General features: G+C 35.2%; 2 protein-coding genes across 2 annotated transcripts; one reads left to right on the top strand and one right to left on the bottom strand.

The window, feature by feature from the left end:
- The first annotated feature begins 6923 nt into the window (after positions 1–6923).
- Positions 6924–8217, top strand: LOC114751462 (protein TIFY 5A-like). Its single transcript, XM_028940138.1, has 3 exons — positions 6924–6988; positions 7110–7200; positions 7993–8217. Exons 1-3 carry the CDS (start codon positions 6924–6926, stop codon positions 8215–8217), a joined length of 381 nt encoding a protein of 126 aa, XP_028795971.1.
- Positions 8218–9439: 1222 nt separating this feature from the next.
- On the bottom strand, positions 9440–23375 carry LOC114751463 (heat shock 70 kDa protein 17). The gene is made up of 15 exons (XM_028940139.1): positions 23239–23375; positions 22305–23106; positions 21080–21312; positions 14362–14521; positions 13390–13635; positions 13137–13273; positions 12680–13019; positions 12405–12566; positions 11863–11937; positions 11681–11781; positions 11511–11580; positions 11058–11114; positions 10900–10961; positions 10290–10362; positions 9440–10178 (listed from the first exon to the last, which is right to left on the bottom strand). The coding sequence occupies exons 2-15, from the start codon at positions 23064–23066 to the stop codon at positions 9927–9929; spliced, it is 2730 nt and encodes a 909-aa protein (XP_028795972.1). The 5' UTR covers positions 23067–23106; positions 23239–23375; the 3' UTR covers positions 9440–9926.
- Between the last annotated feature and the right edge of the window lie 506 nt (positions 23376–23881).

Here is a 23881-nt window from a genome sequence, read left to right as displayed (position 1 = left end):
TTTAACAATGAATCATGTCCCTTGGGATTTTGTTCATTCTAAATTTCATTTTTCTCCCATTACTTTGTGTTGTAAATTTGCTTATGTGCCTTTAACTGGTGTAACAAAAGGACTTCCTTGGAAAGAACATCCAATAGAAGCCGTAGCTTACTCCACATGTTGGAGTTCCCACACAAGATGCTCAGTTTTCACTTTGTTATGAATGAAGCATGCGATCACGTTTGGTGGTTTCGTCATGTGTTATTGGAGAAATGCATCCTTTGTCATTTGAGTTGCGTTAGTTTAACTGTGTTTGCATTTTTCTCTCTTTTGTAAGATTTGTGCCTTGTTCCTTGCACATGCGTCTCTAGTCTCTGCAATTTATGTAAATGGCTAAGTTTGCATTATATGAATGGTATATAATGGTAAATAGCTGGTTCGACTAGTAAATATAGAACATCTATATCAGTATATAATAGAAAGTTTGATGATATATGTATTAGTCATGAACGTGACTTGTTTATTTATTAAAATTAAGGGAGTGCATATATAGGACCCCCCACCCTAATTTTGACAATTGAGGATGAGGGGGGCGGGGGATCAAAACTCTGATGATTAATTGATTATGATGGATCTTAGGGGAAGTTTTCGTAAATTTGATATTTTTTGGTTTAATTTTTAACAAAAGTGAAATTTTATTCATTTTGATTCTTGAACAAATCTTCTAACCACTTGTTCCCCAACTTCTTTTTTTTTTTTGATGACGAGCCAAACATATGGACAGGGGTCCACTTTGCTAGTTTTCTTCTTGTACCGGCTGGGCCGGCCCGAATAGCACCCACTATACTATGGGTCAGTTGGCTAGTAATAGTATCTTTCCGTTGAATTCCAAATGAAAAAGATTTGTGTGAAAGCTGGACTCTTATTTTATATTACGATTATTATTTAATAATTTAAATCGTTTAGAATTTTTTTAAACAAGTAGATAAACATCAATTTTTATTAGGAAAAATCCCAATAAAACACCTTGAGACTATTAAAAACCCAATTAAGAATATGAATTTGCATAATAGTCTAGGGTTGAGCAAGCTACTCGCAACCTAGTGAACCTGTCTCAGCCGGGAGAAAATTTGTCCCCAAAAGAAGTCCGTAACAGACGAGCTTCAATGGGCAGGATGGGTGGGTTCTTGCATTAAACGGGCAGGTTATGGTTACATTACACCCTTGAGCTGCCCATACCCGTCTGTATATATTTTGTTAATTTCTTTTTTTATATATAACTTTCTTATAATATGTTATTTTTCCACACATGTTGAACATTTAACTTTAGATACTATAGTTAAGGGCTTGTTTTTCAAATATGAAATTCTTGGTTCGATTCTCACCACAGCCTCACTTGAAAGGCTGAAACTCATCTTCATTTAACAATTTTTATATCAATTTTGAAAACCTATTATAATTTACACATTCCAAAAAGTCGAAACCAGTTCCCCTCTCCTTCTCGCACGAAGATGCCATATGCAAAAACCCAATGCACAACCCAGATCAATCATGACAACGGCACCGCCGTCTATGGTGACTGGCCCTTTGCTCGCTACTGACCTCATCGTCCCTCTGAGCCTCTGCCTTTAGTGCTTCTTCTTCAGTTGCAAGTCTCATAATCGAGTCTTTGGATCTATTCTTCCTCTGCGGCCTGCGTCTTTGTCTTTCGTTTCAGATTTCATTCTTCTTCATGCTTTGTGAGACTCTCTACTTCCTCCATCATGTTCACATCTCCTTCTTTCTTTCTCTTTCTAATCTTTAAGTTTTTATCTTGATTTATATATTGATAAACTTGAATATAAATTAATTTGACTGCGTTGATGAGGGGCTGAGAATAAGATGAACAGGTTCTTCTAGATTTCTAGATCCCAAACAGGTTCCTCACAACCTATTTTAATCCGTCTATTTATTCCAACCTGGTTTAAATGGGTTTTAAACGGGTTCATTACAAGGCGGGTTGTGCCGTACCTATTAATCTTAAACGGACAGGCCACGGGTTAGGGCACAGGCTGTCCAACTCGCCTATTGCTCTACTTTTATTAATATCACATTGAGAGATGAGAACTAATTTGGAATTTGCAGATCTTGTAAAAAGACCTCCTTACCCCTCATTATTTCCTACATCGTTCTCGCCCTTTCTCCCACTCACAGCCTTACTCTCCTTCCTCATCCTCCCCTCACGCCATCTGTTGAATTGGATTGTCCAGTTCTCAAATGGAAGGGTATGCTTATGTACATGCTCTCACTAGTTTTTCATCAATTTCCTTTGTTTCTTATTATCCTGTTGTTTTCAAATAATGTCCTGTTCCTCCCATCCTTTCATTCTAAATTCTCATGTCACAATATTTTATGGGAAGAAACCAGCACGCTATAAGCTCCTTTGTCTGAGTAAGAATGTTAGATGGGAAAAAAAAAACAAGAGTTATCAATTATTTTTAAATTACTACTCATATCTCAATTTGGTATTATGCAAATTCAGATCCTAAATTGCATCTTTGATAGTTCAAGGTATTTTCATTGGCATTTTCCCCGTTTATCAATAAAATCACCTTTTTTTTTTTTTTGGGTTCCTTTTCATTATGTGAAAGTAATACATGTGCCAAGAGAGCTGGAGAAATATTCTTAATCCAAATCACAACCATTAACCAACAGTTTCTCACCCAAAAAAAGAGAGTACAATTTCATCATAAAAAGTATTGAAATAATTGAAGAATATGGATAGTAATTCTAGTCTAAGCATTCAAAATACACACAAATAGGCTACAACATTAATGAATTATTAAATAACTAGTATTAAAAATAATCTGTGGATAGTCATTCTCTTCATAGATATAATTAATTAATACAGAGTTTACTGGTCCATTTACGAATCTAAAAGTTTAAATTTTCCATGCAATTAAATTTCAATGTTTTTTTTACAGTAATTTCAATGTTCAAAGTAACAAGTATATTACAAAAAAATAACATACATACATGGAAGTAAATGACTGTACCATATATATATATCCACCAAATAACAAAGCAGGCACTTTATTATAAATCACATGGGAGGGTGAAAATTATAGGGCAAGTCATCGACAATATTCGGATTGCCATAAAATGGTAACACATTGAAGACATAACCATTTTCCCTCTCATAAATACGTTTCAGTTTCCACATTAGGAAATCACACATTTTCCATACAACTTCACGCTTCACACATCTTTCACATTCTCTTTTACTTCTTCTTCTCTTTCCTTCAAAATTTATCATATACTCCAATCATGCGCATGTGTTTGTTTGTGTTTTTAAAGTATCAAATAGCTAACCCTTCTACCCATTTTTTGGTGTGCCAAGTTCACCAAATAAATATTAAAACTATCGTTATGGATATCCTTCTTACAAAACACAACACCACTCTCTCAAAAAAAATTTTCAGTTTTAAGTTTCTTTTTCTTTTTTTAAAGTTAGCTAGTGGCTCCACATTTTCTACGGCCTTTTTATTTTGAAAAAAAATATGCAAATTCAAATTTTAGACAATTTAAATATTCATTATTTTAGATTTTTTTTGGATATTATTTGATTGCAATTACCATCATTACAACAAATTAAATATTAGCATAATCATAATCAGGTCTGAAAAAAAGGATTTAATTACCCTAAAGTCTACTGATAATCAAAGAGCATGTAATGATGAGTTTTAAAATAGAAAATGACAACAAATTAAGATTGGTCATTTGTTATTAGGATTTTTTGGTAATTAATTTTTTTTCTTTGAGACCTCATGTTAATTCTCCCTAGTATTATCATATTCTAACTCTTTCAAAACACAGCACCATCCGGTCTGATTCGAGTTTTAATTCATTTTCCACCTTCTAGCTAGCCAAACAGAATAATTTGTCCCTTTTTTGAAATAAAAAGATAAACACTAATAACATGATACTATCTCTAGTCTTTAGTACAAGAACTAGATAACTAATTTGGAGATATTAAAAATTTAGTTAAATTAGTTATTTGTTACAAATGTATGTTGATATCTTAAAACTGTTCTCTTTAATTATGTGCATCAGATGATTAGAATTATTCTCTAGTGGAAACCGTTACAATTAATATGGATATCTTGTAAAAAGATGGAAAACAAAATATATTAAAATTTTATATTTAAAAACAAATTTAACTCCCAATTAATTTTTATATAAAGTACGAGAGGTAGCATTATTGACCAGATCAATCATGTGACAGACTGATACTTGCTGGAAGACCTCACAAAAACATTGAGGTCCCCTCTTACTTTCTCCCGCCATGAACAAACGGGAACATGGGCAGCCAATGGAGAGGCGACACGTAGCAAAGAATGTGGGTATGAGGGATATTAATCACATGGTTGATTACATCATGCCCACCCTTTTCAAGAGGGAATCCATCCCACGTGGCACGTGGCACGTGACATGCATGTGATAGGTGGCAATTTTGTTACCTTGGACATCCCTTTCGTTCATTGTCCGTATTGATGGTCTTGAATCTTCATGATGTCAAATATTGTTCAACTTCCATATTAATGCTATTTAATTAATTAATAAATACTCCCTCTCCTCTTACAACTCTTGTACCCCCGTTAAGGGGGAAAAGAGAACTTTTGTATTAGTTTGAAAAAAAAAAAACTTTTGAATCAAATTCTATAAATATGCGACCCATTTTATATTATGATATATATCCTTATTTAATTTTAATATAAGAGTTATTTAACTAATTTGAATAGGTTAATTAATAAATTAAATAAATTAATGATTTCATAGGGGGTTCTTGACTTTTTTTCCCCTAATAGAATATATGATTTATTGATGCAATAAATTTAGCTACTAAAGACAATACTTATGTCAAATTTTTTATGTCTATTATATCAAATTCTCAAATCATACATGACTATGTACTACCCCTGATTTTAATTATAAAACTCTGTTTATAGTTTATAGACAAGATTTATAATTAGGACCATAAATAATATCATATTTTTCTAAATATTATCATTAGGCTGTAAATTCACATATAAAAAAATAGGTGAGACCATGTGTGGTTGGATGCTTAATATATATAAATAACTTAATTTAAGTATTGTCCGGCTATTAAATAGACAAATTAATGACTCTTGCAACCTAACTATTCTCGTCATTTGGGGCATTTTGAAGCCACAAATTACATAGAAGAAATGCAAACTTTATAACAAAAGATTTGATATTATTCTCTTAGAACGGATAGCTTAAACAATGATTAGTTTAAATTTGGAGTATCATATTTGTAAAAGCTTCTAAACTAAATAGGAAAACCTTAATCACTTCTAAATTAAGGAATATGTGCGTTGTAGGATGATTTCTTTTGCGCTTTCTGCATGTAACCACACACAAAAGAAATTGAGGGAAAATGATGACAATTACAAACCTTTTGTTTGATAAAATAGGCTATTTATTAATTTTTTTCTTATTTAATTATTTAAGATTCGGGTCTCTAAATGTAAGTTTTCCTTTAAATTTCATTTCTTTTTTTTTGCCAAACTTTTTTTTTTTAAATGGGGGCAACATTATTTAATTAATTATAGGGATGGAGAGAGAAAGAAAAGCATAGAGAGAAGACAAAAGCATGCAAGTGGACGGTGAGAAGTCACTATTGAAAGAACCTACTTTCCTAAAATGGAAAGCTTCCCACTTTAAGAGACCAAACAGTGGCAGTTGGCATCTTATTAAAAACCCACGTGACGACAACGAACTCAATTTCCTGTTTTGAGCTTTCACCATCACTAATTCACATCCACTCATAAAGATACTGAGATAAATTACCCATAATTATTAAACTTATAGTATAAACATGAACCGCTCGATCTCTCTGAGCCACAAAATCCTCTGCTTTTTTAATTTATTTATAATTTTTATCTTTGCATATGGTCATCCTATGTTTTTCCTAAATTGAGCAATTTTTTTAAAATTATATTTGAATTTTGCCAACATTAAAAAAAATAAAATTTAGTTACTATTTTGAATGAATATAACATTGTCACATTCATAAGATTAAATAGGTCGTAATTTTAAAAACTACTAAAAATACTAAATGCAGTCATTTATCTCAATAGAAATTTAAACATTAATTCGTTATGTTCGGGAGGATTCCTCATCAGTATGACATTGATGAACACCTAAACTTGCCTAATTTGTAAGTTATTTTGGACGGATTCTACTAGGTATAAATATCATTAGTGTTTTTTATATATATTATTTTGCTTTTACAAAATAAACAGTAATCATTATCAATGAAAAGATCTAATCTATAACAAACTATCCTATTCAGAAGCCATAAACATAGGACTCATACATACATACATACATATATATATATATATACTCTTCTGGTCCTATTTATAAGACAGAGAGAGAATGTATTTTTTGGTCTTATTTATAAGGCACTGAGAGAAACTTTTTGTATGGATGTACAAATTTACCTCTCATTTATTATTGTATTGACTTTGTTTATATGAGGTATAATGCATATTAAATAGGGATAAAGTCAGAAAGTCATTAAAATTTAAATGAAAGTTAATGAAGTTTAGAGTTTTCATTGATCTGTGTGAAACATGTTGAAAGTGCCTTATAAATAGGATCAGAGAAGTATATATAAGTTGAAAGGTGTCTTTAAAAAAAAAAAAAGGCTTGGAATATTGAAGCGTGGCACATATGTAACTCATTTTCCACGTGCTAGGTCAAGTATCTTAACTCAGTCTTTTTTTTTTTTTTTGGTTTGTTCTTTTGTCGCCCCAACGTAACTGACACTTATATAGAGACCCTTCAAAGTGTATTATCTCTTCCATTACTCTCTCTCTCTCTGGGTTTTCAGTTTCAAAGGTTTTATTTTGAGAAGATCGTCGAAATTTGTGAGGATGAAGCGAAACTGTGAGTTGGAGCTTGGCCTTCAACCTCGTACTAATCGTCCTGGCAATTCAATGTAAGCATAGTTTCTTTTCTTTGTTGTTCTTCCATGAGACGGTTGATATATTGACTGATTTTTCTCATCATCGTTTATTATAATTTTCTGAGAAAATTCTGAAACGGAATTTTATTAATAGTGATGAGCCTTTGGACATCACAGAACAACACCATCCTCCCCAGATTCTTCACAGTGGACGCCACTGCTTCATCGATGTTACTGAGTTTCAGGTACTGATTAAAATCCCGCAGAAATAATACAGAATTTGAAAAACGAAGTGATATGTATTGATAATGACTTTTGATGAAGAGTACGAGATATTACAAATTTCAGGATGAACTCTATCTCTCCTCCTCTCTTTCTCTCTCACACACACACATAAACAAATATATGTGCCTCATGTAATTTGTTTAGGAGTGATATATGCTTTCTGTTTGTTTTCTTGTTAGATAATGTACATTTTACTTAATTTTTATTAAAATAAATAGTTAAGGAGTTTTTTTGGTATAAAGTGTAAGACTTTAATCTACTTTGTGGGGGCAAATTTATGACTTTTTTTTGTCAAATTATCCAAATTGATTGCGTACCTGGGAGTTTTCAATAATTGGTTAGTTTTTAAGAGATATTTTATGAAATTTAACCCATAATTTTTTTTTGACGAATAACTAACTAAATATAGGAGTTAATAACTAAATGTAAGGTATCAATCCACTTTGTGGAGAAAATTATATTGTCTTGGTTTCAATAATGGGTTAGTTTTCCATGCAAATAATTAGTGGATATTTTATGAAAACTAACACATACTTTTTTAAGAATAATTAACTAGCTTAATATCTGTAAATTAGTAATTTAACTTTTACATTTATAATCGAAGTGAGCATAATTATTATTCTATATTTTCACGATAATTACATGTTTTCTTTGAATTTTATTAAAACCACACAAACTTCTCCCTTAATATCCTTAATCACAAAACAAGCCAAATTTTTTTTGTTTTCTAATTTTGTTAATAATTATTGTAGGCAAGAGTGATAATATGGCTGGCAAGTAGGGGAATGGAGGGATCAGGTACAGGAGCAGGAACATCATCATTTTGGGTGCAATCTCAAGCGTTGATGAGTGGAGGAGGTTGTGTTCATGGAGGAGGCCTCTCTCTCAAGAAATCTCTTCACAGTTTTCTGCAGAAGAGAAAGAAAAGGTTACAACAACAACAACAGACAAAGTCACAATGTGATGACTGTGAATAATAATAATAATAATGATGATGATAATATATTATTATTAATATTTGTAATGATTTCACAAAAAAGCCACACAAATATTATTATTCACCATTTTTAAGTTACAAACTGTTGCATCATTTAATATTACTGCAGGCCCCCTGTTACTTCCCCATTTCATGAAATTCTTCATGTGCTGCTTACCTGTTGCTTCGCTTTTTCCCATTTTCTTCACTTTCTGACTTTGTCAATCCAGCTTGTGTTTCCTTACTGTAATAAATATATGTCTCTACTTACACCTATTCTCTGCTATCTCAATGAATCATATATAGCTGGCTTCACTGGAATACGGCCAGCGTAATACTTACTCTCACTGCTTTTAAATGAAGGAGTTATTTTACTAATTCGCAGAAATTTTAAAAAAAGTTATATTGATTATTTATAAAAAGTGTGTTAATTTTTTTAAAATTTTCTTTTAAATATTTTCATAGAAAGCTATTTCCTTCATATATGGGGATCGTGGGTATCATGTTTAGAACCAAAAAGGGAGAAATTACAAATGGGGACCATATAATGGAATAAATAACAAATAATAGAGAGACCCTGTCTTTTTCTAAAAGAAAGTCTTCTCTTGAGATTGAATTTTAAATTTGAAAGTAGTGCTATTCATAAATTTCTTTAGTGTGACTTGTGTCCTTATTTTTATTAAAAAGCTTGCGAATTTTCAACTTATTATCCTTAAAATGCTCAGTATGAGTGTCATTTGTAAGTTAAGGTATTTATTTGGAAGTAGTGTGCAAAATTTGGGGACCTCACGTGTAACTGACTTCATTATATATGTTCTACTTGCAATTCCTCCCAAAGCCAAAATACACACGACTCCCTTAGCTTCAGATCTCTTACATAGAACCTCTCTTATTTTTAAAGATGATGGACGTTATATGTAAGAGGGCTAAAATTAAGAATTATGCATACTTTGGCCCAAAAACAAAAAACTAAAAAACATGTAAAGAGAAACTTGTGAAAAAGTTGCTTTCATTTTATTATTTTGCACTTTTTTCTAATGAAAGATTATGATATGGTCAAACAACAGAAAACAAGGAGATTATAGAAACTAGATCAATTGACACCTAAAATGAGATATTTGTTTTAAATTTCAAAAACAAAATGATATTAACTTCTTATAATCATCCATGGCAACATAGTGTTCAACTATTCATCGAAAATAAATGCACAACGCAGGATCGCAGATTGAAGGGTGGCATAATTTATCTTCTCAGGTTTAAACATGGCCCACATCACACGAAGTGGTAAAATTAGAAACCTATAACGTACAATGGAGTAAAAATTCATACTTAAATATAATAGAACATAATTTCTTTGAAGCTATTAAGGGAACTGGCCCTAGCAAAATTTCTATCCCATTGTATGTCTGCAAAAGGATAATTGGTATTCTCTATATAACCTAAAGTGGTTCGCCAAATATAACTCATTCAAATGGTTGTAAAAAATCCCCATAGGGACCAATTCCTAGAACTAACCCCAAAAATGACGAGCAATCATCCAGCATGCGATATCGTTGAAACTCTATTCTCAAACGCACCGAAGACTGATATTGCTGCATCTTCCCTTGTTTTACCATTGCCAGTCTATACTTCAAATCTGGTAGGTAGAAGATTAGATCTAGGCCTACATGCATTGCCTGGAGAGAGGGGAAAAAAAAAAAAAGGCTCAATCTATAATTCATCATGAGCTTGAGGTTGCTCATCAACCACTTCTTTTCTTGAGCTTTCCGTTTTCTCCCCTGATTGATCGCGTTGGGGAGCATCATGAGCTTCTGAGTTTTCGTTTGCTGGTTGATCGCTTTGGGGAGAGCTATCTGTTGAGGTGGAGTTTGCAGTGTCAGTTTTGTTCTTGCTCTCTGTTTCATTCTTTGTAGGCTTCTGGATTTTAGGCTTGGGTTTGGGGATTCTATTGATCCTGGCAACCTGTGGAGGTACAGAGAAAACTCAACTAAAGCAGCACTGATCTTCCAAGGACTTTGAATCACATGCCAATGCCATAATCCATTCCTAATCATGAAAGATAAGAGACGATACCTTGCTTTGCAGATCAAACACCTTCAGATATACTTCATCGGAAGTAAATGCTGGCTTGCTAAACGCAGAAGTCCTTCACCACATCAAAAGAATTGCAGAATTAGAAATTAATAACTCAATAAATCGAAGATATCGTAAGAAAACTGACTTCCTCAGCAGGCCCAGAATCTAAAAGGAGCAGTAAGTGCTATGTAAGAGGTAGACTAATTCAAATCCTTGAAAATGTTTAGAATATGGGTACTTGAACTCAGAAAGGAAAATGTACGCCTGAATTATGCAGGCTACTTGGTCTTTTTACCTCAAAAATAAAAGAGAAGGGTAGTGCTTCTAGAGATTCACCAACTATATTTAATAGCATTAAGTATGACACAAGCATGCGATATGCATTTAATCGTGATGATACAAACAAGGGCATGTCTGGAATTTTCTCGTTTGAATAAAAGGATGCTTCACGTACAAGAAGAAGAATAAAACAGTGATAATATCATAAAACAGTGCATATACATGTGTTTACATAAATGCCGTAAAAATTTCTTATAATAATGCATACTCAATGCACTATTTATCAAGGAAAAAAGACTAAAAAATGAATAAAATAACAGGAACTTACTTAGCCTGCTCAGCTTCCTTCTCGTCCAACCAATTCTTTAACTTTTCAGCATCTTTTACAACCTAGCAACCAGAGAACAAAATAGTTTAATGTAAGCATCACTTTCATGCGCTCAAGTCCACAGAATCCAAAAGGCACAATCAATATAAATCAAATACCTCATCTATTTCTTCCTTTGGAAGCCAAGACTTATTTGTCTTCCACTGTTGTACAATCTGCATTTGTCAGAAAACAACATTTAGTTATATCACCATACAGCATATTGCAGAAGCCAAAGCATGATGCTTCAAATTCATATGAACTGGACGGCTAATCAAGCTCATAAACTGCCAGACCAGGCGTCCAGTTTTATCAACAACCTGACTTTCAATTCACACACAAGCACCAATGGGGCTTGACAAGTAACAAGAACCATGGGCCTATTTTTATTTTAAAGGGAAAAGGGCGTGCTACATGCACACACAGAATATAGGGCATTGATGGCTCTCGGACATGGAAACATTAATCACTAATCACTAAGAATATTTTTGAAGCAAAACAGATACTACCGTATCAAATTAAACTAAGATAACTTTCAATCATCACATACACTAGAAGGCTGGTAAAGGTACCTGTTGCAGCTCGTTATGGTATTTTCGAGCATGATCAACTGCTGCTGGTCGAGATGTAAGCTCCTTCAATCTGTAAAAGATGCTAAGTGGTTTAGACAACATCAACATGCTATAAAAGCATAGTGAACAAAAATCAACAAAACTAGCCCCTTACTAAGAAAACGACATACCTGAAAAAAATTGGATCACCTACTGCTTTTAACATATCTAAACGCTCTTCAAACTCTGTAGCATTGGCATCTTCTCCATCTGTATACAACCAATCTTGCACCTGACGCATTGGAAGAAGCTTAAGTCAAAAATCTCATACAGAGAAAAATAAAAAAGAATTATCCAAGGAAAAAAGTGGAACCTGATCAAGCTTCTCAACAAACAATTGGCGTTCATCATCAGTAGAAACTTTTGCAACATCCTCCAAAGTTTCAATCTAGTACAAAGAGGAGCAGTATTAGAAGTATTATGTGTATAGCTAAGTCGTTTAATTATTAACAAACTTCAAAAAGGTAATAAGAGTTATACAAAGAATTCTTGGTGATAAATGTGACGATAACTTACAAAACAAAAGTCAATGGTGAACAGCAAGAGATTAAGGAAGACTTTTATTGTCTGAGAATTGCTCATGCCTCATTATTGTAAATTCCTATTTTCCCTTTGACAAATTTTTCCCCCCTTCCCAAGGGTGACCTTATGATACTCAATGTACATAAAACTAAATAAACAGTAACAAGTGAGCCTTTCAATTGAAATTAATTAGAAGAAAATTAGAAATTTCACGTGATAAAAATGAAAAAAAGTGAGATAGCATACAAAAGGTGAAGTTATAAAAACTCCCCTGTATCACCCAAAACAAAAATATTAAAAGAAACTGGAACCATTCGCATATTGTCCACCAACCTTTTCCTTAGTTGCGTATATATATCCTTCTAAGTCATTTTTCAGTTCTGCTGTTCTTCTTCTCTCTGCATCTTTCTTGTCCAGTGCCTCTAATTTGCCCTTAGCTTGAGCAAGAAACTCTTTTGACAGAGACATTCCAGGTCCCACTAGCTTTGATTCAATCTGGGAATGCAGTTCGAAATTTATGCAAAAGTGTAAATATGCTAAGAAGTTCCATATAATGTTTTTAAATTACCAACTGTTTTAAACGATTAACAAAGTCAGCTAGGTTGAACCTTCAATGGGACCCTAAAGGTTCGCTTCTTCAGCTTTTTCTCTGTACCAGAATCTGTGGCAGGTTGCTCCTCTGCACTTGTATTCAAAGTCTTGCTAACCTCCCCATCAGTATGTAACTTTCCACTGTTTTCCTCGGAACTATTCCTACCACCAGTTTCCAATGTCAAGTTCAAAGAATCTGAAGTAGAATTCTCTACGGTCAGATTCTTTCTAGGAACTTCCACCCACTCTGTTATTTCGATAACAGCATCTGCCCGATCCAAAGAAAGGATTCCACTTCTACTCAAAGAGAAATGCAGGTTTGCCTTTATGGGAGAGGACAAATTCCGAGATGAATACCTACAGAATTAGTGAAAATTAGACGTAGAAGACTATCAAACCATGGTTTGCAAATTATACGTTAAAGAAGCTTAAAGCAGCAATTATATCCATATTAATAAAGTTGTTTATACTTACTTCTCCGTTGCAGCTGTCAAACCAGATACTTGATATTGAGCAACTTCAGGAGAGGTAATGCCAGGTGGCAAAAGATTTTCACTCTCATAAGCTAGTGAAACCTCAAAATCTTTGTTATGGATAATTGATCTGAACATCTGTTAAGCAGGAAACAGTAACTAAGGATTATTAGCTGAGTTGGAGAGCTACTAATCACTGTGAGCTCTATAACATGCTGTCACATGCAATATGACTGTAATCCTATTCGATTTACCTTGCTTGGGATTTTTTTCAGTCGTGGTACAAGTAACTGCCTGGTACTTTCATCTTTCAAAAGATCAGGGCCATTCAACTCAACCACAAATCCATACATTGAACCATCAATCATTCCAAGCTTCCGATTCAATTTAATTCCATCGCTTAAATTTGCAGCGTACAGTGATGCGCCTAGAACTATAGCTTCATCGGCATCAAGATGTCTGTCAAGTTCTTTCCTCCCAAAGAACTCTTGAAGCTTAGCCTACAATGAAAGGAATTCAAGAAAATGGCATATTTTGGGCTCATTACCAAAACACTACTAGTATAAGTGATGAGGTAATGCTGCATATGACGGAATTTTCGATCATCTGAGACAGATTAAAGACCATTCCTGCAGTTTCTAGTCACAATAGTTATACAACAGATATGTCTTCCAAACTACGTCAAAGAGATGATTAACATATAAATTTAGTCATTTTCATTAACACCTATCTCTCCATAAAGTCTTCTTGCTAACAAGAGAGCTTTGCTCTTTCACTTGCTTTTTCTGTAAAATACTTAGCAGCTATCTCATGAAGGCACCAATGACAAGTTAACTGTTCATATTAATTAAACCAAAACAATATCCAACACTAAAGCAAATTAAATGGTAATAACTGAAATTTCTGCATGGAGTTATGCGTTACAGAGATTAACTTCTATATTCAAAATCATAGCATACGGAAAACTTATTGTGTTTAGATGATATGCTAATACAGAGAGCTCAAAAGTTCGGGCTTATATATCAAATAATCCTACCCTTGCCTAAATGGCCATTAATTCTAACTAACTAGTCAGATGAATTAGTTAGCAGTTGCTGATTACGCAAGTATAGAACCCAATCGCCTTGCCTAGTCAGCAACTGCTGACTAAGTTAATTGACTAGTTAGTGAGAATAACTCACAACAATTAGCAAAATAGTAATAGAAAGGAATGAAATAATTTAAACCTGTAATTTGGGAACTCTGGTGGCACCTCCTAGCAACTCCACTGCATATATTTGGTCAGCTGCCAAGCCTGAATTGTCAAGCAATGCTTTCACAGGCAAAAGAGATTTTTCCCAGATATCCTCGCAGAGCTCTTCAAACTTCTCACGGGTAATAGTACTCCTGGAAGGAAACAAGACTTTGATGAACAAAAATACATAAACATTTAAACTGAAATACTCCTCCGGTCCTTAATATAAGACCCATTTAACTAATTTGATTACATCAAGAAAGTTAGGTAAATTAGTTAATTATAAGAAAAGTAACACATTTTTCCTAGAACACCACAACCATCTTTATTAATACCCCATCTTCCTCTTCTACTTAATTATGGTTGAGGGAATATCTATAGGGGTAATTTAGAGAAAATTGATAAATATGAGAAATGGGTCTTATATTTAGGACCGAAACCAACTCAAAAATTGGGTCCTCTATTAAGGACCGGAGGAGTATATTCCAAATTGATCATTAGCCAAATACTTAAATCTTAGTGCAGAAAAACAAGAGGAGTGTCGGAAATGGGCCCTAGGGAGAGGCCCAATCATCCTATTAAACCAAGAATCATTACAGCTATGTATATTGATTTACTAACCGTTAAAGACTTGATCCTTAGGCGCTAAATTAGGGATTACAGAATATATTTATTTCCTGTTTTGCTTCCTTATTAAATCTGGAGGATTTCATGCGATATGCTGAATCACTCCTCTCCCTATATGTATCGCACAAATCTGTGGAATAAAATACAGCTTTTCTGCACACAAACTCTCATGGTATCAGAGTGCTACCACTCATGTCTTTCAAAGAAGCTCTGACACGAAATTCCAGAGCTTTTACAGCTGAGGGTGAGTCCACCTCAGTGACAACTGCACCCCAGAATATGACCCAGTCAGAAGAGATGCGGTCAACTAGTTCAGGTGCACCAAATGGATCTGGACCAAATTCCTTGTCCCAACTGATTATATCCCACCGCCTCAATGGCAACAACTACCTCCAGTGGTCCAGAAATATTCTCATGTTTGTGCGTGGAAGAAACAAGGAAAAATACCTTACTTGGAACCCTCAGCCACCAAAAACCGAGGACCCACAGTATGAAACATGGTGTGCAGAAAACAACACCGTAATGACATGGCTTGTTCATTCCATGCTTCCTGAAATTAGCGAAAACTACCTACTTGCTAGTTCCGCACGAGAAATATGGGAATCAGCAAGGCGGACATACTCTGTTAAGGAAAATACAGCAGCTATTTTCCAACTCAAACGCATGCTACGCAGCCTCACTCAAGGGGAGAAGTCTGTCACCCAGTACTACAGTGCCCTGGTGCGATTGTGGCTGCAAATAGATCTCTATGAAGTACACAAATGGTCCTGCCATACAGATGAAGTCTACTTCAAGCAGGTAATAGACTGAGACCGATGTTATGATTTTTTTCTTGGCCTTAACGATTCTTTTGAAGATATCAGGGGAAGAATAATGAGCAATAAGCCCCTTCCATCACTGGAAGATGCCTTCAATATGATTAAGAATGAAGAGAGCCGGAAAGCACTGGTTCAAAATCCATCTTTGGTTTCCCCATCAACCATAACTGAAGGCTCGGCCATGGTGACTAGAACCAACCACCAAGGTGGAGACACAAGGGGAAAGAAGTCCCTAAGGTGTGACCATTGCAACAAAAATGGCCACACCCGTGACACATGCTGGAAGATCCATGGCAAGCCAGCCAATTGGAAGCCACGGCCTAAGGGAGAAGGTAAAGGACTTCTAACTAGTAACACCCCCAATGAAAGTGAAATCCTAAAGCATGAGGAGCTTGCAATACTGAGAAAAATCCTTGACAAATACTCCCATGAAAAGCTAAGTGAGGATACCCCAACTGTTTCCTTGGCTCATACAGGTACAGAACTTCTAACTGCACTTAGAACAGTCACTAATTCAAAAAATATCTGGGTGGTCGATTCTGGAGCTACTAATCATGTTTCTGGATTTAAAGAACTATTTTCTGTATTTAGTTCATATTCACAGCATTCCCGTGTGCAGGTAGCAAACAATGAATATGCAAAGGTTATGGGATCTGGCACTGTAATTCTATCTACTGATAGCATTCTTCATGATGTACTTTATGTGCCTGATATACACTGCAACCTACTGTCAGTACAGTGCATAGTTGATAAATTAAACTGCCTAGTTGGTTTTAATAAATCTCATTGTGTCTTTCATTAGTCTTGGGCAAGCTGATTGGCAAAGCTAAAGAATGTAATGGGCTGTACTACCTTGAAGGGAACCTGAAAAATAAAAGCCCCCTAGCTACTGCTACTTCTGCTATTCATGTGACTCCAAACAATGCTGCTGTGTCCCGTGATGAAATAATGTTATGGCATTACCGTTTAGGCCATCCTAGCTTTGATTATATGAAAATCCTGTTTCCCAATTTCATGAATAAAATATCTCCTCAAATTCAGTGTGACACCTGTCACTTTGCTAAACAGACACGAAATTCCTATCCAGCGAACCCCTATACTCCTACTACTCCCTTTACACTCATTCATAGTGATGTTTGGGGACCCTCTAGAATCGAAACTAACTCCAAGGCCAAGTGGTTTGTTACCTTCATAGATGACCATACACGCCTCACATGGCTCTTTTTAATGAAAGACAAATCAGAAGTTTTTCCACTGTTTAAGCACTTTCACGCTTTCATTCAAACTCAATTTAATGTTTCTATAAAAGTTTTTCGAAGTGATAATGGAAAGGAGTATGTGAATACAAAATTTAAAGATTTTCTTATTAAAAAAGGGATTCATCATCAAACTTCTTGCACATACACACCACAGCAAAATGGGATAGCTGAGCGGAAGAATAGACACCTCTTAGAAGTTGCTCGCTCACTTTTAATTGGGAGTAATGCTCCCAATATTTACTAGGGTGATGCAGTTCTCACTGCCACCTATTTAATCAATCGGCTGCCCTCCAAAGTACTAAAGTTTCAAACCCCAATTGATAAATTTTTAGAAAACTATCCCAATTCCTACCTCCTCAACCATCTCCCTAAAAGAGTTTTTGGTTGCACAGCCTTTGTGTTTAATGAAGATGGTGGCAAATTAGATACTCGAGCTCTTAAATGTATTTTTCTAGGTTACTCTTCCTCCCAAAAAGGTTACAAGTGCTATTCTCCTACCACTAGACGTGTCTATGTCACCATGAATGTTCAATTTATGGAATCACAACCCTTTAACCCCAAATTACCCATTCAGGGGGAGAGAGCTAATGAATAGCTAACTTGTCCTGATAGTAACTATACTAGTGACACACAACCTGAACAGCAAAGAAATCAAAACAGTAATGGTACCCTAGCATCACCAGCAGCCCCTATAGAAACACCACACACCCCTGACATGGCACCCAACAGACCTGAAACAATTCTAGAAGTGCCCAATAACACTGAACCTATACCTGAAGCCCCCCAAGAGACAAACCAGCAGTCACATACCACAGAGACAGAGGTGAACACAACAGAACAGCCAACAACCAGAGAAGAACCCATTAACATTCCAAGGCAGAGTCATGAATCTTATCCTGAGATTAATCCTAAAGATCTACAGTGGCCCATTGCTTTGAGAAAAGGCAAAAGGAGTTGCACTAGACACCCTATTGGGAGGTATGTCTCCTATGATAAGCTTAACTCTCAATTTAAAGCGTTTGTGGTTAATCTTGATAATGAGGAAATCCCAAAGTCTTTTAATGAGGCTAGTTCAAACCCTAACTGGAAAGCAGCTATTAATGATGAATTAAAGGCTCTAGTCAAGAACCAAACATGGGAAATAGTTAATTTACCCCCTGGGAAATCTGTTGTTGGGAGTAAATGGGTTTTTACAAAGAAGTTTAATCCTGATGGTAGCATCAACAAGTATAAGGCAAGATTAGTTGCAAAAGGGTTTACTCAAACCTATGGCATAGACTACCAAGAGACTTTTGCTCCGGTAGCCAAATTTAATACTATAAATATTCTTCTCTCTTTGGCTGCCAATCTGGACTGGCCCTTACATCAATTAGACATTAAAAACGCCTTTTTAAATGGAGACTTAGAGGAGGAGGTATACATGCAAATACCCCTAGGATTAGAAGGTCCCGGAACCCGTGGAAAGGTATGTAAACTACACAAATCTTTATATGGGTTAAAACAATCACCAAGGGCTTGGTTTGAAAAATTCACAAGGGCTGTTAAGGAGTTTGGTTATAGGCAATGTCAAACTGACCACACTTTGTTTGTGAAACGTTCTAATTATAAGATCACTGTCCTAATTGTCTATGTAGATGATATAGTTTTGACAGGAAATGACCCTGAAGAGATTGCAGCGTTGAAGCAGAAATTGGCAGCAAAATTTGAAGTAAAAGATTTGGGAAATCTAAGATACTTCCTCGGGTTAGAGGTAGCTAGATCTCCAAAAGGCATTTGTGTGACTCAGAGGAAGTACACCTTGGATCTATTGAAAGAAACAGGCATGGTGGGAGCCAGACCTGCTGCGACCCCTATGGAGCTCAATTGTAACTTGGAAGTCAAACCTGATGGAAAATCAGTTAACAAGGAATAGTACCAGCGACTAGTGGGGAAGCTAATTTACTTGTCTCATACCAGGCCAGACATTTCATTTGCAGTAGGGGTGGTAAGTCAGTTTGCAAGCAACCCCCAAAAGGAACACATGGAAGCAGTACAAAGAATTCTCAGGTACCTTAAAACTACTCCCGGTAAAGGTCTGTTTTTTGCTAAAAGTGGACAGAAAAATGTAGAAATCTATACAGATGGTACAAAAAGAAACTCCAGCATAGAGGGAGACAAAGATATAGAAGTCTACACGGATGCTGATTGGGCAGGAGTTATCTATGACCGACGTTCTACTACTGGATACTGTACATTTGTGTGGGGAAATCTTGTGACTTGGAGGAGCAAGAAGCAACCAGTTGTATCAAGAAGCTCAGCTGAATCTGAATATAGAGCTCTGGCTCTTGGCATTTGTGAAGGGATATGGGTGGTACACGCGCTAAGGGAACTTGGTATAGAAATAAATGCACCAATTAAAATGTGGTGTGATAATATGGCTGCACTCAAGATTGCAAACAATCCTGTCCAACATGACCGAACAAAACATGTTGAAATCGATCGTCATTTCATCAAGGAAAAGACTGAAGCTAAAGTGATCGACCTAACCTACATTCCCTCTGGAAGACAGATTGCGGATGTGATGACCAAACCATTGATCAAGAACAAGTTTGACGAGTTGACTAGCAAGCTGGGAATGATTAACATCTATTCTCCAGCTTGAGGGGGAGTGTCAGAAATGGGCCCTAGGGAGAGGCCCAATCATCCTATTAAACCAAGAATCATTACAGCTATGTATATTGATTTACTAACCGTTAAAGACCTGATGCTTAGGCGCTAAATTAGGGATTACAGAATATATTTATTTCCTGTTTTGCTTCCTTATTAAATCTGGAGGATTTCATGCGATATGCTGAATCACTCCTCTCCCTATATGTATCGCACAAATCTGTGGAATAAAATACAGCTTTTCAGCACACAAACTCTCAAGGAGTAAGATGCAGAATAACTCAAATTAAGAAGCTGAGGAGATGGCGTGTTGGCATTTTTACTGAACTGGCAATGCCAGCTTATATATCCACAAAAGGAGGGAGCTAGGAGGGTATGAATTAGACAAGGTAAAAAATTCTGTATTACTATCTTGCTTTTTTTTTTTTCTTTTTTTAAATTTTAACCAAAAAGTTACCAAGGGATACTTTTACAACAGAAGCTGAACCAAACCCACATTTCAAAATACAAAGAGCTGCACCCAATTTTCGTGACATTATCCCAAGAACCACTTTTAAAATTTTTTATAATTAACGCCTAATGAAATTTATCTTCCACTATAATATCATATCAAAGCACATGCTATATTCATCACTTAGTATACCAACGAAAGAGAAAGCAGTGGCATTTAAATAATACATTGAAGTTGCATAATTACAAAATAAGTCCCTAGTCATCCAACCAGAGATAAATATATTAGATGATATTTGTCTTAATTTTCCGTGTCAAGTAAAGGGTACACTTTTTGTTGCATGAAACCTTTTTTTTTTTTTGGGGTGTGTGTTGCAGTCAGGAAAAACTAATTTTAAGGGCAATCCAAGTATTTCTTACCGAAGACAATATGGTCTCCTTGACAAACAAAATAAACACCAGAAAGAATTAGGAGGATGTGTTATTTCACCACAATTTTTTTCAACAAATAAAGTGTCTCAAGAAAGTATTCTCAACTGAAAATGTCTTCCAAGAAACATTCACCTTCATTTGTTTTCAGAATATTTTGCATGATGGTGCCAACCATAATGTTAAAAACTACAGAGTAGTAGGATCATTGTAAAACTACAGAGTATGTTTTGTAAAGCATGAGCTACCAGCTTCCATTTGGATTAGAGATTGTAATAAAACTATAAACAGGTTTTTATTGAAGGGCTTAATCTTTTTATTACTACCTTTGGTTCTTAATATAAGATCTAGTTTGTGGTTCAATCAGAGGTAGTAGGAACAATTCTCAAAACTTCTTTGAGATTTATAGAAATTACAATGTGAATTTCAATGAAATTGGGATAATGATACATGCTGAGGAGACACTACAGAGTTCACCTACCTGAAGTCTGTGTCTGCATGAAGTGACTCAACTGAAATTGGAGCAGCTGTGTTTGCACTAAGAATTTCTTTGGTTCGTTTAACCTGTTTCTTTAATTTAGCCATAGCTTTAGGATATTTTCTCACATCAAATCCATCACCAACTTGCTTGTTGAATTCATTGGCAAAGTGCTCCACTAATCGCAATTCCATATCTTGACCACCTAGCTCTGGATTCCAATAGACATCCTTAACCTTCATGCATTGTGAAATAAGAAGGATCAAAACGAAATAGAGGAAGACATGATAACACACACAACCATGGTCGTTTCATTTTCTTATGTTTCATAGAAAAGAATGACGAAGGAGTCAGTTAAGCTTAAAATGTAATAATGCATAACATTCCAGTATAATAATAGAAAGTAAAATGTCTTCCGTTACTCCATTTGCATATTTTAACACAAATAGTGGAAACCATTTAACTTTTCATGCCTGAGAAATTTTAGTCATTGTAATTGTAATCGCAATTGTAAACATATCAACCATAGCATTAAAATATGAAGATATTTGATATTCTTACAACAATATATCAATCTATACAGATTTTATCTCCTTGATAAAGGAATTAGTTTCATTAAAAATAATAGAGATGTACAACAACGGCGCAGAATATGTTATCCTCCAAAATAGACATGCCAATAGAAAAAAGAGGCAACAAGACTAAAAAATGCGACGGCCATCCAATCTCTCTACACTCTATACTTGTTCCAATATCCCCAATTCATAATATGTCTTTCAAATAATAAATGCCTTGAAGATATTAACTCGTTGATGACTTCTTCTTAGACGATAACACACTATTTTGAACTTCTGTTTGTTGTTATTTTCCATTATACCGACGCATGATTTGTTGCTCACTGCAAATATCGATTTTTTACTCATGACATGCCACCAAACCTTGACTATTATAATCATGTCAATGCCACAATCATCCTTGATGTAACTGTCCATATACAAACCATGCTGTTAAATGACCTTCAAATTTATAAATACAAGTGACTGGAATGAACGATTTCACAATTTATGTTGGAACGTTTTCGAAGGGAAAAAACCATGAATCATGTATACGAGTGACTTCGAAGCAACAAATATAAATTATTCAGCCAGGAAAAAAATGTATAAATAAAGTTGCTTCGCGGATAGCATATGATATTGAATTAGCAACACAAACTTCAAATTACGTTTACCTGAAACTGATTAACCGATACTGTCTTTCCATATTCTTTACTGGGGTACGCGGAGAAATGCACAAGTGCGGCATAGGTACTGCTTGAACCCATGTCATAGAATATGACATGCCTTGACTCATTTGAAAAGTCCTTATCAATTCCGTACTGTAATGCGGCACCAGAATGCTCGTTTATCAAAGAAAGAACATTAATTCCTGCCAATTGTGCTGCCTGAAGCAACCCAGTTCGTTCAGCTTGACCAAAGTAAGGCGGTACTGTGATTACAGCATCTTTGATAGGAATTTTGGAATGGAATTCCGCTAAATTAACAGCATAGGTCAAAACCATCGCCACCAATTCCTCAGCAGAATACTCAGTGCCATTAGCGTCGACTATGACACTCGCGGTGCCCCTCGAATCTTCCTTGATTTCAAATGGCAAATACATTGAATCCAAAAACTTCTTAGAGAAATTATACGGTTTGCCAATCAAGTCCCTGATCTGGGAATAGACGTTTTGAGGATACCGAGCCACCAGACCAGCTGCTTCTTCGCCTAGTAAACGATCACCGGAATTAAATGACACCAAGGCCGGAGATTTCCGCTTCGACATCTCATTGATTGCAACCGATATTGGACTCTGCCCAGGTTTCAGGTTTACGACCGCTACTTTGACCCACTCAGACCCTAGATCTACGCTAAAAACTGCAGATTGTGACGGAGAAAACAGAAACAAAAGAACAGAGAAAAATATCCCAAGCTTCATCAGGATCGACGCCATTCTGGAATGCAATCGGATTGTCTTACACTTCCAGCTTGTTCTGTGCAGCACAAACAAAAGAAGAAAAATTCAGCCTAATTCGAAACTAAAATTGAGCTTAAATATGGATAAAATAATTGATAATATCCCATTCATTCTATATTTCTCAAATCAAGATTAAAAAAAGCTATACCAATATTGTGCAGATCGCATTCTGAGGAAGACAATCAGTGAGAAAACTCTGGGCGTTTGGTTGCCGAGAAAATTCGGAGAGAAAGAGTAAAGCAGTGACTTTCCCGGTAATCTCCCACAAGCTGTGAAGGGTTAAGATAATAAGGCGCTTGACTGGAACCGGAGTAGTGCTTACGTGCTCCCATTGGAGTCAGGAAGGGTGAGAGAACAGGGCCAATGAGAGAAAGCCATGTGGCATAAATTACACGTGGCGAAAATTGAGATGAGGTGTGTTGTTGTGCCTACGTTGTTATGGATCCTTCGCGGAGCACAAATTTAATTTAAATATTAAAAAAAAAAGCCCAAAAGACCTGTTGACCCCCACTGGTCTACGTGCGATGGTCTATGGGCATAATCCTGATAACGTGACATGACTTTGGAAAAATGAAATATTAATTCTTGTAAATATTAAAAAATTTTAATTTTGAAAACAAAAAAATTATCTAGTATATTTATCTCTCATGTTCCATCTATTCATCTCAATACCAAATTATGATAATTAGAATATTTTTGGATTTATTTATTTAAGTAGTTTTATAATATATCCGATAAATATATGTAAAAGAAATTTTGTTTTAAATTACCTAAAGTCACTTTTTAAAAAT

The sequence above is a fragment of the Neltuma alba genome, unplaced genomic scaffold (genome assembly GCF_004799145.2).
Source record: "Neltuma alba isolate B1F8T4 unplaced genomic scaffold, ASM479914v2 tig00006934_pilon, whole genome shotgun sequence".
Taxonomy (NCBI): domain Eukaryota; kingdom Viridiplantae; phylum Streptophyta; class Magnoliopsida; order Fabales; family Fabaceae; genus Neltuma; species Neltuma alba.
Note: the sequence above shows the minus strand (reverse complement) of the source record. Positions and strands in the feature narration are given on the sequence as shown.